This window comes from Canis lupus, chromosome 6 (assembly GCF_003254725.2).
Source record: "Canis lupus dingo isolate Sandy chromosome 6, ASM325472v2, whole genome shotgun sequence".
Classification (NCBI taxonomy): domain Eukaryota; kingdom Metazoa; phylum Chordata; class Mammalia; order Carnivora; family Canidae; genus Canis; species Canis lupus.
This window is the reverse complement of record NC_064248.1, coordinates 56967758-56983847: the sequence shown is the minus strand read 5'-3', so window position 1 is coordinate 56983847 and position 16090 is coordinate 56967758. Positions and strand designations below refer to the sequence as shown.

General features: G+C 43.3%; 1 protein-coding gene across 7 annotated transcripts in view; it reads right to left on the bottom strand.

Moving 5' to 3' along the window:
• Nucleotides 1–16090, bottom strand: part of TGFBR3 (transforming growth factor beta receptor 3) — a 194757-nt gene that overhangs the window by 45526 nt on the left and 133141 nt on the right. For all 7 annotated transcript variants that reach the window (XM_025417676.3, XM_025417675.3, XM_025417678.3 and 4 more), the window contains 3 exons: nt 7875–8058; nt 3267–3435; nt 923–1070 (listed from right to left, as the gene is read on the bottom strand). In XM_025417676.3, the coding sequence (XP_025273461.1) occupies nt 923–1070; nt 3267–3435; nt 7875–8058 (501 nt within the window). The remainder of the gene's footprint in view (nt 1–922; nt 1071–3266; nt 3436–7874; nt 8059–16090) is intronic.

Sequence of the window (16090 nt, the reverse complement as noted above, 5' to 3'; positions counted from 1 at the left end):
ATATGTGAAAAAGACTCATTTTGGGATACCTGGACAGTAGAGTTGCTTAAGTATTCAACTCTTGATTTCAGTTCAGGTCTATGATCTCAGGGTATGGGATCGAGCCCCACATCAGGCTCCACACTCAGAGTGGAGTTGACTTAAGATTCTCTCTCTCTTTCCTTCCCCCTCTCCTGCCCTCCACTCACACACGTGTTCTCTCTCTCTCAAATAAATAAATAAATCTTGAAAATTTTTATTTTACTAAATATCAGCATCAAACTTTTCAGGAAACTACCTATTTGCCTATCATTCCAACCAATGCTTAGGGAATAGGCTGCAGGTACTTTTTCCTCTATCACTTCACTGACCTCTCTATCACTAAGATTGATTTATCAGTGTTTCTCTCTCAGAAGTTAGAAGCAAGCAAAAGGACATGCCAATAGCATGTATTTATCTCAAAAATAAAAGTCAATAGTATGAGCTGGAGTCAGCCCTATTTTCCACACCTTCCCTAATACCTAACCTCAACATAAGAGGTGATATTCAGTACCATAACACTGAGGCCCTTACAGGACTGTCAGCCATGAAAGGCCCTATTGTGCTCATTATTTTACACTTACTCTGACTAGAAACTACACTCATACACTTCAGGAATCTCACAAATGAGGCAACAGGGTCCAGAGAGGTTAAGGGACTTGCCCAAGGCCACAGTTTGTAAATGGCAGAGTCTGGACTCAAATCTTGATCTTGACCCCAGAGTCCATGCTTTTAACCACCACTGTCTGACTTTGTCAGGAGAAACCAAGGAGCAGCCTATTTTACAAAGTGAAAAATAACAGAGAGAACTCAGGGAAGCAGAAACTCCACAAAAATAACATGTGTTAAGTACAGTTCAAATTGGTACCATGCATCAAAACAAAGAAAAACTCAACCAACTTACAACAACTTTCAGGGTTCCCTTAACATCAAAAGATTTGATCACCCAGTTGACAGACTTTTTGCACTTCAAGATCAGGATGAGATTTTTGACCACTTCAAGGTCCTTTCGAGAAGGTCTTATGTCAATTATTATATCCACCTGGAAAGCACTGTGAATGGAAAACAAAGGCAAAGTTAGGACCCAAATGCCAGAAAGTTGCAACTATCTCCTCTCTTCCAAGTCTTCATGTTTCCAGTGTCTGGCCAGTTGATTAAAAAGCTGGAGTTGATCCCAGGCAAATGACATGTGCAAAACAGATTGTTAGTGCACACAAAACAAAATGGTTTTACATAACAATAGACAAATATGCCTGCTGATAATTAGACACTAAAATTTTTCTCCTTCTTTAGGGAAAAAAAAAATGGTTACTTAATGCATCTACTATTTGAAATGGACTTGGGCAACCAGAGGAGTTTACTTTTAAAGCAGAATTACTGTTTTTCAAACTTCAACACTTTCAATGTGTAACTTTCCAATTTACTATATGCTCAAAATCCTTCAAAACTAGAAATGTAAGTGCCAGTTTGGTGGAGTAGAAGGTGGTAGGGAGGAGGGAGGCCTGGTAGTAAAACAAACAAAACAAAAACACAGGGATGCCTGGGTGGCTCAGTGGTTGAGTGACTGCCTTCGGCTTAGGGCATGATCCCGGTATCCAGGATCGAGTCCCACATCGGGCTCCTTGAGGAAAGCTTGCTTCTCCCTCTGCTTGTGTCTCTGCCCCTCTCTCTCTCTCTCTCTCTCTCTCTCTCTCTCTCTCTGTCTCATGAATAAATAAATAAAATATTTAAAAAACAAAAAAAGAAAACAAAATAAACTAGGACACTTCAGATAAAATAAGAGACAGAAAGCTGGAGAATTTGACTGAGGCCTGGTAGTAAAAAAAAAACAAAACAAACTAGGACACTTCAGATAAAATAAAAGACTGAAAGCTGGAGAATTTGACTTATATAAGGTTTGCTTAAGCCATTAACATTTGCTACAGAATCGTATCTGCATTTACTTTCCCAAACTTCTGGATATACAGTTATTAAAATAAAGAAAACAGATGGTCAACCAAGTGATTACTGGAAAATTGATGAACAGAACCCAAACTTCTAAGAATTCAGTACAAAAGAGAATTTTTTTTAACCAAACAATAACATTTCTGTCATTCTGAATTTAAAGGAAAGTCTTTTTTTCCATTTGGTTTTACACACTTTGTAAAGCATATGATGAATGATATACTCAAATGAAGCCTGAGGCTTAATATCTAAGCACATTTGCCAGATTGCTTCTATTCCCATTCCCTTTTAATTTTCCACAAAATCCTTCATGTGGGACAGAATGGAATCTTCCCAAAACTGATGTGTAGCTTATTCACTTTTGAAAGTAAAATTTGATTAGAATTTTAATTTTGAAATCCCTCTACAATATAAATTTACATTTTAAATTACTAGTCCACAGGAATGCAGGCTACAGTGGGAGAAAGCCACTTTTCCTCTTTTATTCTCTTTTTAATTTCCTAATCATTCTTGACAGGAGAGTTAAATTCTTAGTCCTGGGGCAGGAAGCTGAGGGTGAAGAGGGAGAAAAGAACACAAGCAGGAGGCAGGTTGTATCTAATGGCTCTCTGGTGTGTCATGATGAAGGGCCACACCTACACATCTGCACGCACACACAGAGCTTTAAAGTATGATTGCAAATGTGTTCTGAGGATGCTAGGAATAGAATTTTATTAAAAACAGAATGTTATTAAAATTATAATTATGTTAATAAGGCGTATTTTATATATATATTTTTTATCAGAGATAACTTCAGTCAAAGGAGATAATGACGGAGCAAGAGGAATCTTGTCCTTTATTTAGTGCTTGGAAGTTCAGAATAGGCTTCAGGAACTCATCTAGAAGGACATCTAGACACAGATGCAGAAAATAAAATACACCATTGGTGCCTTCACTTCCTTCTTCAAAACTTCTGTTAATTCACCCAAAGCATCAATGGCTCCCTCCCTCCTACACAGGTAGGGTTGTACCTCTCTCAAGTCAGCAAAGATCTTTATTTTCATCTCTCTTTTTCTTTCTTTCTTTTTTTTTTTTTTTAGATTTTATTTATTTTATAGAGAGAGTATACAAGAAGAAGGAGGGGCAGGGGAGAGGCAGAGACTCTGAAGCACATCCTGCGCTGAGCATGGAGCTGATATGGGGCTCAATTTCATAACCGGGAGACCATGACCTGAGCGGAAACCAAGAATTCGACGCTTTACTGACTGAGCCACCCAGGCACCCCTTTCATCTCTTCTCAGTTCAGAACACACACATTCACTCACCTGTAAGGGTTAGAGTTGGGGGTAATTAACTCAATGATGTGTACTTCCTTATCCTGGGGCTGGCTGGATATCACACAACCCTCTGCTGCTTTGGGCTGAAGGTACTCAGCAAGGTAATTGAGCGAGAGAAAATTCTTTCCTATGTTGCATGTAGGAGGGAACACTTGATCTGAAAGTAAAGAAGCACGGGATAATCCATCAAACCACAGAGCTATATGGTAACCAGAATTGAAGGAAAGAAGGTGACACGGATGGTGAGCAAGTGCAGAACACAGGGAACCACAAGCCCTAGGAAGTGCTATAGAACTAACTCCTCGACCACTGCGCCCCTGTAATGCCTCCCCTGTGGTCACCAGGGACCTCCAGCTGACCAATTCCAGCACTCTCTTTTGGTCTAATTCCTCTCCTTTCTTGGTCTCTGTGATAACTGCTTCGTCCTCATCCACTTTCTCTGACCTATCTCATCTCTTTCCTTGGCTCCTCCTCCTCTGCTCATTCTTTAAACACCAGCAATCCTCAATCTTTGGTGCACACCAGAACCCACCTATTTGGACCTCATCCCAGACACTCTGATTCAGAAGATCTGGGGAAGGGAAGGGGGTATCTAGGAAGCTTTCTTTTTGAAAAGCTCCATAGTTGATCCTGATATAAAGCCAAGGCTAAGAACTCAGTTCCTTCCTCAATCCTTTTGTATTCTTAGACGATCTCAATCATTCCCAGGGCTTCGACTTGTACCTAGATCATAACTCCTTTTCTGAGTTGCAGAGCTGTGTTGTCTTTGGGGGACCAAGTACCTCCCACTGAAAAATCCAATAGATATTTCAAAGCCTGCATACTTAATACTGGAATCAATGATCTATCCTATCCCCCAGATATGCTCCTCCTTGGATGTCTGCTATTTCAATGGATAGGAGAACCAACCACCTAATTGATTCCCTGGCCTGCTATGTGGAATTAATCATTCCCTATTTATTCCTCACAAACTCTAGATCTCAAGGTTGAAAGGAATCTGAGGGAAGTGGTGAGGACAGACTTTCACTCTTTCTCACAACCTTGACACAGATGACTAATGCTTTTCCAACACTTCACAGTTTACAAGGTGCTTTCACAAACATCATCTCCTGGTGCTGAGGGCTGCTCATCACCTCCACCAGGGCAAGTGATACAAGTACCGAAAGTCTGAAGATACTCTTGTAACAGCACACGCCGTTTACACAGCACTGTGCTTGATGGGATTTCCAGCCAGCGGTTTAAATGTTTAAACAGAACTTGAAACTGCTGGCAGTGCGACAGCTGGGACCAGTGTCAAGGAAGTTCTAGGTGTAGCAAACTTTTTTCAGAAGGGATAATTAATCAGAGCCCTGGCACTTTAATGAAACAAACTTCTGCCTTTTTCATTTAATGGACAGGATGCTGGGGTTCAAATTCACATGCAGGTCTCACTGAGGACAGAGGAATCAGCCCAGGAGGTCCAAGACTGGGTTGATAGCGCCCTGATCCCAACCCCCACCAAGCCTGCATCGCCTCCCTGGTGCTAAAGTCTAAAGCACACACGGAGCCATCATAGCTCTGGGCGCCATGGTGCCCTCAACACCAGGCCTAAACCAGAGGGGACCAGAGGAGCTCCCGAGGCCCCAGCATGCAGGGTCTTCCCTCTGCATTCTTCCCTACACACCCCCTCAGAGCGAAGAGGCCAGGGCTCTATAGCCTCCCCTCCACATCTGCTGAAGGTTTTGCCAGATGAACAGATGGGGAATGCACACCGCGCAGCTGCAGCCCTGCGGATGCCTCCCCCAGATCACAGGACGGAAAATGATACTGGGGTGGTAAGACTGAAATGGTTTCAAGAATCAGAGGCGGGGTGTATGGGTCAGGGACAAACTAGTCTGGAACTCAAGAGACTACGACCCTCTTGGGATGATGGCCTAGAGTCATCCGGGTCACAGGTATGCCTGGTGTGCATTTGGCATATAGAGGGCACACGGTATGGGTTTTGTGAATTGACCAACAATGATTTGAGATAAATAACAAAAAACTCACCCATGTTGTGACGCTCCTAAGCCACTAGGAAAGGTTTGTTTAAAAGTTGCTGTTATTAAAGGCTCAAGTCCCAGATGCCACTGTCACTGAGTTGAATAAGCTGATCACTTTCTGTTGTGTACACATGTGTGTGTATGAGTTCTTTTTCCCCCAAACGACCTTCCGCATGCCTGGCATCAAAACTTACACTAACTGCCAAGTAGAAAGGAAACCACAAAGGGGAATCCCCGGGCAGAAACCTGGCAAGTTTTGGGGGGAAAAGTCACATGCTTATTTGTATTTTAGGAAAGGATTGACAAATGACTTTGCAACCTAGAATGATATACTCTGGGAACCTGGGAGGTAATGCAAACCCCTCGTTTTCCTGCTGGGGAAACTGAGGCCTAAGTGGCAAATCAGGGGGTTGCTTGAAGTCTCACAGTTAATGAGACCAGCTGGGATAAGAACTGAAATGCCTCAATTCTTCCACTGAGGTATACAGGTGAAAGCAGTAGCTCTCAAATGTGTCCAAATCATCAGGAGTGCTTGTTAAAACACAGATGGCTAGACCCCACCCCTAGAGTTTTCAATTCAGCTCTCCTTGGGTGGGCCCAAGAACTGGCATTTCTAACAAGTTCCCAGGTGATGAGGCTGCTGCTGGGGTGGGGACCACATCTGAGAGCCACTGGGGATACAGGAAGAGGAGGCTCATGGCCTGGGATCCCTGGGCTCAAGCTAAGTGGAGACAAGTTGGGTTTTGGGAAGCTGGCTGATGAGTCCTGCTCAGTGGAGCCTGATCCACGGTGACAGACATCACCTTGTAGTCCACCAACCTAATCAAGGACCATCATTTCCCTCAACTGCTCTTCTCCATGCTGTTCACCAGTGATTACTACCCAACTGGGGGGCTGGAATCAAGTTTCAGGGGTTCCAAAGGTGTTACTAAGGAGTCACCAGTTTTTACTAGACTGGACAACAGGTCCTTTAAGGTCTTCCCTGACTCAAGTGTGTGGCCCTGGGGAAACCCTTAAACCCTCACTCTCAAGGCAGGCAAATGGCTCTGCATAAAAGGTCTTGCACTATCAAGGGAACAGCTCAACATTCTAAATGTTACTGTAATACATTTTCTTATTCTAACAAATTCCTGGGGGGAGGTTGCTGGTAATCAGTATCTTTCATGCTACTAGAATTCTGCTTCAGAAATGCAGACCCCTGGCAGGGCTTAGAACCTTCAGTAAAAGAGGTTTTTTTCATTTTGTTCCAGTGGGACCTGACTTATATTAATAGCTACCTGACCACCCTGAGTTCAGTAACAAACTTCAACTTTTTAGATCTAACACTCATCTAAAACTCTTCTCTGTGCTCTGCTGAACAAGTCTCTCCATCCAGGTGCCTACTTGCATTTTTAGGCTGCGCTTACCTGGCTAAGTAAAACTTACCTTAGGGCATCAGGAAATAAGCATTAGATTCAAGAGTCAGGAAACCTGGGCTTGAATTCTGGCTTCGTCCCTTGCTAAGAACATAAATTTTAGCAAGCTAGCTTAACCCACCACTAACCCTTCGGTAAAATGGGGGAAATAAAGGTTTTCTCCTAGGATTACTGGTGAGGCTAATAATGGTTTTCTCCTAGGATTACATGGGAGAAGCACCTGCTGTGGCATTTGCAAATAGCACAGACTCCAACGTCAGTATCCGCCTTCCCTACATCTGTCAAACAGCCCAGATATAAGAATAGGCTGGGAACAAGCATTTGAGAACCCATGCTGTGCTGCCATGTTGTCTGTGGAAGGGGTGACAACTGCTGTAGAATCCAACAGAAAGCAGATGGACGCTGAAGCCCAACATGCAGTTTTCATACAATCACCTGACTATAACAAGAACTCATTCACAAGAGTTGTTATTTCTAGTAACTTATGGGGGCTCCAAATATACTCAACTAAAAATAATGATGAAAGAAGTTATTTTTAAAAATGGGCCTTCAAGCTGAGTTACCAGATATTTATATCCCTCTGCAAGGCAAGGAAATTAAAATGGGCAATCTCTTATCAAGGCCACACAGTTCCTTTCTCCAATAATTTGTCCCCGTAACTGGCATGAGTATTAAAAATATACTCAAGCACTTTTCCTCTGCGATTTTCCAAAATTTAACCTATGTTTCAAGACCATTAACTAACATTGGCTCCCAGTGTTTGCAGATCAACAGGTAAGAGGACGCCCTAAACGTTGACTCATTCTGGCAACTCTTCCCGAAGGCCATTAAAGATCACCTCCTGTCCCTCACCTCAGATTCTCACCCTTCATTCGCTTCTGACTTCTGTGTGTGGAGATCTTCTAAACCCTACACCATAATCTCCTCTCCCAACCATGCTGCTCCCCATTGCCTGCTTAGCTGATCCCAGGCCTAGGTCTTCAGAAGGAAGAAGGTAAGAGCGGGTGTGTGTGAGGGGAGCAGGTCCAGCGATCTCTCAGGTCCCTGCCAGCTCCCACATTCTATAATTCTAAGTTTCCTTGCCCTAACCACCTGGTCTCTGAAAAGAAAACAACTGACTTCCATAAATCAGTCATTAACTGAAACCACATACAATTTACCTTCTCCCACTTTAATATAAATGTTTCTTGCTATCTTGAGTTCAGTGAATGAAGTGACTGCCCCGTACTCCTTTTGAGCCCAATTTAACAGATGTTCGTTTCCATGGGGGAAGCTCCTTTCTTCTGTTTCTGCTGACAAAGAGAAGTTTCCTGATGAAAATTGGACCGTGGAACCCTGAGACACCTAGAGGAAAGAGAACAGAATAAAGGAATATACATATTTAATGTGACACAGTCACCAGGGGCTGAATTATCATTAGAGAAAGCACTTATCAGACAACCAATGGGTATTTTTGTCAATCTAACCTCTTCTCTTTGTTATAAAGGCAGATTTTCAAAATTTTCTATTTTCAGCAGCTGATTCAAGAAACAGTCCCAAGGTTACTTCTTTTAGGAAACAACAAAGCTACCAATGATGCAGGACACCTCCAAGAATTTTTAAAGAACTCTGGGATGAGAGACTGCAGAGTGCATTGTGAGTTATCATAAGAATTATCACTGCTGTTCTTTCGGATATCTAAATTGAAGTAATTTCAAGTAATGAGTTTCAAATCAAGCAGAAAGCCTTAGCTGAGTGTTGTCATGGGCTTGTTGTGGGCTTCAAGATCAGGCAAGCAATCCAAAGCCTTGTTAGGAAGTACATTTGACTTCTAGGTCTTCCATGACCGCAGCATCTACCAACAGTCACCACCAAAGATACACAGCAGGAATGCCCCTAGGGTTTATGTTCTCCTGAATGCTGAGATAAGAAAAATGACTGGAGCCTTCTACCACATTACACTGCGTCCTAGAAGTGAGATGCATGCATATTATAGTTTATTTTGTAAGAACCCCCCAAAACCCATAGATAATGAAGTCATGAGGCTGTTGAACTGATCCTAATAAAACTTTCGGGCTGATTTATGCAAGTACCACATTCTTGCTTGATGTACTTAGACAATTGCTGACTTAGCACATCATGGTATATATAATTAACACATACAAAAAGAGGAAAATTATCATCTTGCTGCACTGCAATCAAATTTAGTTGGTGAAAATATGTATGTCATCTTTATTGGCTAGCATTTATAAAAATAACTGATTTCATTAATGTCAGGGTGAAACCTCAAATTGTCAGCAAAAAGGTTCATAAATTCCCAAGTCACACAACTACAAATGTATTAAGTTTCACATTAACTACTTGTCATTAACAAAAAGCAAAACAATTTCTGAAGGGATTATAAATAACCAGACTAAAAGCAGGTGAGGGCAGGGATTTTGCTCATGGTTCTATTACTTACAGCAGTATTTTCAGGCTTAATGCACATACAAAATAGTACTTACCCTAACTATTGAGCTAATATTTTCTATTCAATTATATATATGTACAGTAGTCTCCGCTTATCTGTGGGGCATATCTTCTAAGACCTCTAGCGGATGTCTGAAACCATACACAGTACTGAACCCTATACCATGCTTTTTTCCCTACACATGCATACCTATAATAAAGTTTAATTTAGAAGTTACACACAGTAAGAGATTAACAACAGTAACTACTAATAAAATAGAGCAATTAAAACAGTATGTTGTAAATAAAAGCTATGTGAATGTGGTCTGTCTTCTTCAAAGTGTCTTATTCTAATGTATTTGTCCTTCTTCTTATGATGATGTCAGATAATAAAATGCTTATGTGATGAGGGGTGCCTGGATACCTCAGTTGGTTAACCTTCTGACTCTTAATTTCGGCTTAGATCATCTCAGGGTCATGAGGCTGACCTCCACATGGGGCTCCATGTTCATCGAGGAGGCTACTCAAGATTCTCTTCCCCTCCTGCTGCCCATCCCTCTGCTCATGCTCTCTCTCTCTCTCTCTCTCTCTCTCAAATAAATAAATAAATCTTTTTTTTAAAAAAATGCCTACATGAGGAGTTGAAGTGAGGTTAATGACATAGGCATTGTGGTGCAGTGTTAGGCTACTACTGACCTTCTGACAATTCATTGGAAGGAGGATAATCTGCTTCTAGACTGCAGTTGACCACCAATAACAGAAACCATGGAAAGCAAAACTGCAGATAAGAGGTACTACTGTATTTTTTTAAACGCTAGGAAAGAAGTTTTTCCCCAAATTGATTCCATGACCTACTAATGCTGTGGTCTCACTCTTGGCTGAAAAGTAGAAGCATTTAAGCTTCCAGATATCCTTAGGTCCAGGCTACACCCCAGACCAATTAGAATCTTTGGGATGGGACCTAGACATTGGATATATTAAAGCTCCCTGAGCAATTCCAAAGGTCAGCCTTGGTTGAGAAGCCCCACCTTAGCGGGTACTGAGTAACCCGATAGTTTAAAAAGCATTATTATAGGTCAGAGACAGCGTGGGTAACTTGCAGCTTTCTCTACATCAGTGGCTCTTCCCTGGGGTGATTTTGTCCCCCAAGGGACATTTGGCAATGTCTGGAAACATCTGTGATTGTCACAACCAGGAAGGAGGAGCTATCCAGTGAAGAGAGGCCAGGAATGCTGCTAAACATTCTACAATGCACAGAACAGCCCCCATGATAAATAATTATCCAAAATGTTAATACTATTGTGACTGAGAAATCCTGGCCTATACTTTGAACTGACCAAATGTTAGTAACACTCAAACATCTATGGGATCCCCAGATTGGATCCCTAAACTGACAACCCTCTCTATATTAGAAGTTGAGCTGTTTAGCACTTAATAAATAATAAGAGAAACTTCCTGGTTTGTATTGGCTCGGGAAGTCCAGAGCTAATCATTACTAAGCTGGACATAAGCCATGACCTCTTCATTAGTTACCACCTCTTGCACACCTACTATGTATCAGGTGCCACCAAGTGCTATGAGGTGGGGTAATGAGGTGGGGTCCTGATGCCAGTTTTATATAAAGCAAAGCCAGTGGGGACTGTTCAGCTTCAACCTTGTTTTGACAATGCCTTGCATAAGAAAAGGTTCCTGAACCATTTACCTGCCAAACAAGAACCATGCCAACCTACATATAAATCCTCCGAGGCTTTGCAACTCACCAGCACTGAACTTCAGGGTTTATCTGAGTTTTATGACTTAAGCACTGTAGTAAAATCTTCTTTTCACTGAAAAGCACTTGTGCTAAAAAGTCATTTTTATCAAGGCTGTCACCGAAAAAACCCACAACAGTGCAAAGGCCTTTGTCGCTCTGCCAGCACCGTCCTGAATGTTTAGGCAGGCATCCCCGGAGGTTCCACTCCTTTTGTCCTCCTTCATGCTACAGCCATAAAATCAAGCACTTGAGTTTTAAACATTTTACACAGAGTGTGTTTCTTCAGAGTGGAACGTGGGATATACAGTGTAAATAAGAGAAGAAATAGAGAGCAACTTGGAAATGTACCCTCAAGTCACAGAAGAGCAATACTACGTCAAAGCAGATTCCTCAAGAAGGGGCAACTCCTGGCTGATCCCTCCACGTCAACCCTGCTCAGGTCTGCGTTCTCGTTCTCTCGGGCCAGAGGCAACTAGGTTCATACGCTCACAGCTGAGGAATTTGGAAAAGGAGTTAACTGCCACTCCTCAGGCACATTCCAATAAGAAGAAAGCAAAGCTGCCAGAGGCAGTGAAGTGTCCCTGACTGCAGGTCAGTGGAAATTTCCTGCTGTGGCTAGGGGTTAGTCAGCACTCCTCCGGACCACCGGTTCTCCTGGCTCCGACAAAGCTGGACGCCGACAAAGGCCTCCCCCAACCCCCACCAAGCTTTAGAAGGTAATGTTCTTTCCATCTGCTTCTTGGGATGACCTGAGAGCTAGGCTACTATGATTTCTACAGTAGAGACGAAGAAACCTCAGAGAAGCTACTGGCCTACCCAAGGTCAGAGAATCAGCACTGGAGCAAGACCAGAACTGGAGACTTCGGACTCCTGGTCATAGCTGGCCTGTATGGCACTAACCCTGCCAGAAGGAAGACCTCACTAGCTCCCAAGGTGGATTTCGGTTCTATCTGTAAGATTTACCTTCCACCCACACATCTGAGCTATGCCTTCCAGACCAGGAATTTCTTCTTCTTTTCTCCATGAGACAAGCCTTCAAATGTCTGAAGATGTCATTTGAGCCTGATCATGACTTCAGATCCTCAGGGCACTATTCCCAGCCCCCTCAAGTCCTCCCCAGATACTGTGGTTGTCAGATCTTAACCAGCATGGGCTCTGAAATGTGGTGCCTGGGACAAGGCTTGGTGTTTGGGGTGCGGTCTGACAGATGCACCATAATGGTTAATTCTGTGTCAACTTGACTGGGCTACAGGGTGCCCACGTACTTTGTCAAACATTATTCTGAGTATTTCTGTGAGGGTATCTGTGGATGAGATTAACATTTAAATCAGGAGACTAAGTGAAACAGACTGTCCTTCCTAACATGTGTGTGGGCCTCATCCAATAGGCTGAAGGCCTGACCCCTCCCTGTCTAAGAGAAAATTCTCCTGCCTGACAAACTCGTCTCCTTCAAATTGGGACATCAGCTCTTCATGGTTCAGTAATAGCCTCCTGGACTTTGGATTCAAACTGGGACAGACTGTTTGGATCTGGGACTTGCTAGCTTCCATAATCGAGTGAGTCAGTTCCTTACAATAAATCTCTTTCTACACCTATGTGGACACAATAAGGCCCAAAATCACATTAGCTTTTCTATCAGCTGAACCCTGCTGTTATTTCCTATTCATTAATTTATACTTTAAAAATACATGTGACATGTATCTATTGAGCTTCTAGGCCAGGCACTGTTGGAGATGCTGGGGTAACAGTACAGAAGGGGGCACGCAGAACTCCATATCCTTGTGGAGATTACGGTCTGGTAAGGAAGTCAGAGGCGTAAAATAACTAAGTAAAATACGTAATATCCTAAGAGGTGCTATGGAGAGAGAAGAGGAGAAGGTTTAATGCTGTCAAGGGGAAAGTCCAACTGAGAAAGTCATTGAGTAGCTAAAGTCCTGAAAGAGAGCAAGCTCTGCAGACTTCAGAAGGAAAGCATCTGTGGTTGAGAGAACACCAAGTGGGGAGGTCTGGCAATGGGGAGTGGGAGTGGGAAGCCAGTGCGGCTGGAGCACTGGGCTCTGGGCTGGGGGAGAAGACACGTAGCTAAGAAGGTCAGAGAGGTCAGGGAGACCAGGAGCTCCAACCTGACCTTACCCTTACCTAACCTTACCGTGCTGGTAAGGGTTTGTGACGTTCCGTTTGGGTGAGATGGCTCACCACTGAGAGTTGATGAAAACATCTAACAAGTGCTTTAACAGAATTACTCTGGTTGCTATGGCCAGTCTAGACTGAAGGGAGACAAGAGCAGGAGTAAACTTCTGTGATAAACCCAGGGAGAACAAGTGGCAGCTCAGAGCAGGGCAGTGGAGATGGTGGCACCTAAATACCCAGGTCTTTATTTTATCAGGGTGAGGCTTTTTACATCCTTCCCTTATACCAGTACCTCTTTCATACAAATACAAAGTCTTATATTTATTCCTTAGACCCATATTTGAAGTTTGTGGAGAACACAAACACATCTTTATTCTGTTAGCTGTCAACATCGCTGTATTTCCTATGTGTGTCTTCTACACGTTCATCTGAATCCCTGAGCAGTGGAATAAGACCAGGCTAAGGTCTGTGGACTTGCAGGTACACCCCAGGGCTAACCCAAGTATGCTAAACAGCACTTGCTGGGGTCCCGGGTTGTTCAGCCACTACAAAGTAACCCCATAGAACCGCCCTCATCTTATCTCTAAGGGCATCATGCTAGAACCTGTCCAGAGTCCTGCTGAAATAAAGACAAGATCTATCACTGTCATCACTCTAACAGTCAGGGCCCTACCCCCAGTCTCATCTTCATGGTATGGTCCCCTTATTAGAGTCTGGCTTGGGTTAAGGTCTGTGGAAGAACACAGATATAAGGAGAATAACAAAAAACAAATACCTTTTCTCATACAAGGAGGAGTTACAATCACAATTACAAAGAAAATGACGACATGAAGGAATATGGAATTGTTTTTAAAAATGTTAAGAACAAGGATTTTATATTTGGATAAAATGGCAGAAACTTTCTAAAGCTATTGATTCTATCCCACATTCTCCACCTTGCCATCCTACCACCGCACTTTTGGCCCTAAGATCAACCTGTATCTCAACCATTACAGTCACCTCCAATATCTTCTGACTTGCTAATCCTGTCTCCCTCCTCCACCCTGGCACCTGAGAGATCATTCTTAAAAAAGTCAACACATGATGATGCAGGACAGTATCTAAGCATCTAAGATGGCATATGACCAGAGAGGGCCTCTGCCGGCCCCACTTCGTATCACACCCCCAGGTTCCCACCATATGGAATCACTCATCCTGCTGCTTCGGGCTCCCCAGTCTTTTTACATCCTGCTCCCCACCTGCACTGCTCTTCCCAAGCTTCGCAGACTCCCTTCCTTTCCTCAAGTTGTCACACCTCTGGTCTAGCCCCTCTCTCCCATGTACTGTGACCATTTACCAGCAAAACTGGCAAAAGAACAACACCTTGAGGGCCAAGAAAGCGCCTTGTTCATTTCAAATTTCCCGGGCTTGGCACACAGCTTGGCACCAAGCAGGGACTTGCTAATTGCCTGCTGATTAGAACTCAACTCTGTTACTTACAGGAAAGGATATGCTATAATTTCTCTATTCCTGTCACCCCAACTCCTTACTTCCCTCATTGCCCAGGAAATGATCTTTTAGCCAACCTTGAAACCCCATGATTTGCTTCTTCACCCAATAACTCCAGCTAAAAACCAATTATTAAATCATTCAGTAGCTCCATGTCTTCCCCCCAAAATTCAGTGAACTTTCCTCCTGCTTGCTAATTAAAACCCAGTCCTCTGACATGACAAACATCTTCCTGTGGGAATGAATGGAGGGCTGAGCTACAAGAATCCTGATCCTTAGCAAGCGTCTGCTGAAGGGGCAAACGTGAAGCACTTTATTGCTAACAAGCCCTGGGCAGCCGAGATGCACACTGGGCCGCCTCCTCTCCTGAGTGCTCTTCCCTACTTCAACCACGTAGGACATTTGTATTTTAGATTCTGGTTATGCTACCAGATTTTGTTTTAAAGAGCAGAACATTACTCTATCTGCCAGTGCTGGGAGTTTTATTACAAGAACTTACGGCGAGGCAACGAGAGCCAAGTTTATTATTTTTTCTGGATCAGATTCAACAACCTTGTCCAAAAAGAGCAAGAAAAAAGCCAAAGAGGCAACCAGCTCTTTTGTTTCCACACCTGCATTTGAGCTTTAACTCTTAAAGTCCTAAGCAGATCCACGGAAGCCTCAAGATTTATCTCCCAAGCCCAAGTGAAGTGAACAAATCCTGGCTGATGGGTGCAGTCACCATTTTCCTGGAACAGAGGTTTTCTGTTTTAGCACTTAACTCAGCACACCAGCTGACTCAGAGGCCCGGTGGTTGCATCACAGTATCCCTCTGGGCCTCCCCCAAGTTGGTTTGGTCTTCAGTGAGGGGGGAGAGAGAAACTTTGCAGAGGGTGGTGCTATACCCTAAGGACTCCCCTCGTCCTGGGCCCTTCCTCCTGCTTCACTGCCCTCACCTCATAATGAATGCTCCCAGATGAATGGTCCTGATAAAGAAGTCTCATCTGAAGTTTGTCCTCACCCTCCTCTAAGGCCACTCACATGTTACCTTCTCATGGGGCCTATTTAAAATTACAATCCAACCTTCCAGCAGCCCCACTCTAACAATTCTGATCCCCCCCCAACAACCTGCTTTCCATGTTCTCATTGCTCTTAGATTGAACAGTCACCTACCAAACTATCATATAATTTACTTATTTATTATACTTATTGCCTATCTCCTCCCACCAGAACGTAAGCTTCTTCAGAGGCCGGGATCTTCGTCTGGCCTGTTCATGAGGGTATTCTGTGCACCTAAAATAGTGTTGTACACAGCAAAGATACTCAAAAAGTGTTTGTTGAATGAATGAATGGATCTTGAGGTCCAACCGTTTGGTACTACCTGCCTAAATTTCTGTAATGGAGAAGGATTCTGAGGGCATTCATATACAGAAGTAGTGGAGAAAGGAGGAGGAGTCAACATGATGATCAATCATGTGTCTGCCAGCGGCTCAGGGCAGGCTGTACTTGTCTATAGCTGTCAAGTATAGTAGCCACTAGCCACATGCCACCATTGAACACTTGAAATACTGCTAGGTAAACTGACTTGTGTTGTAAATG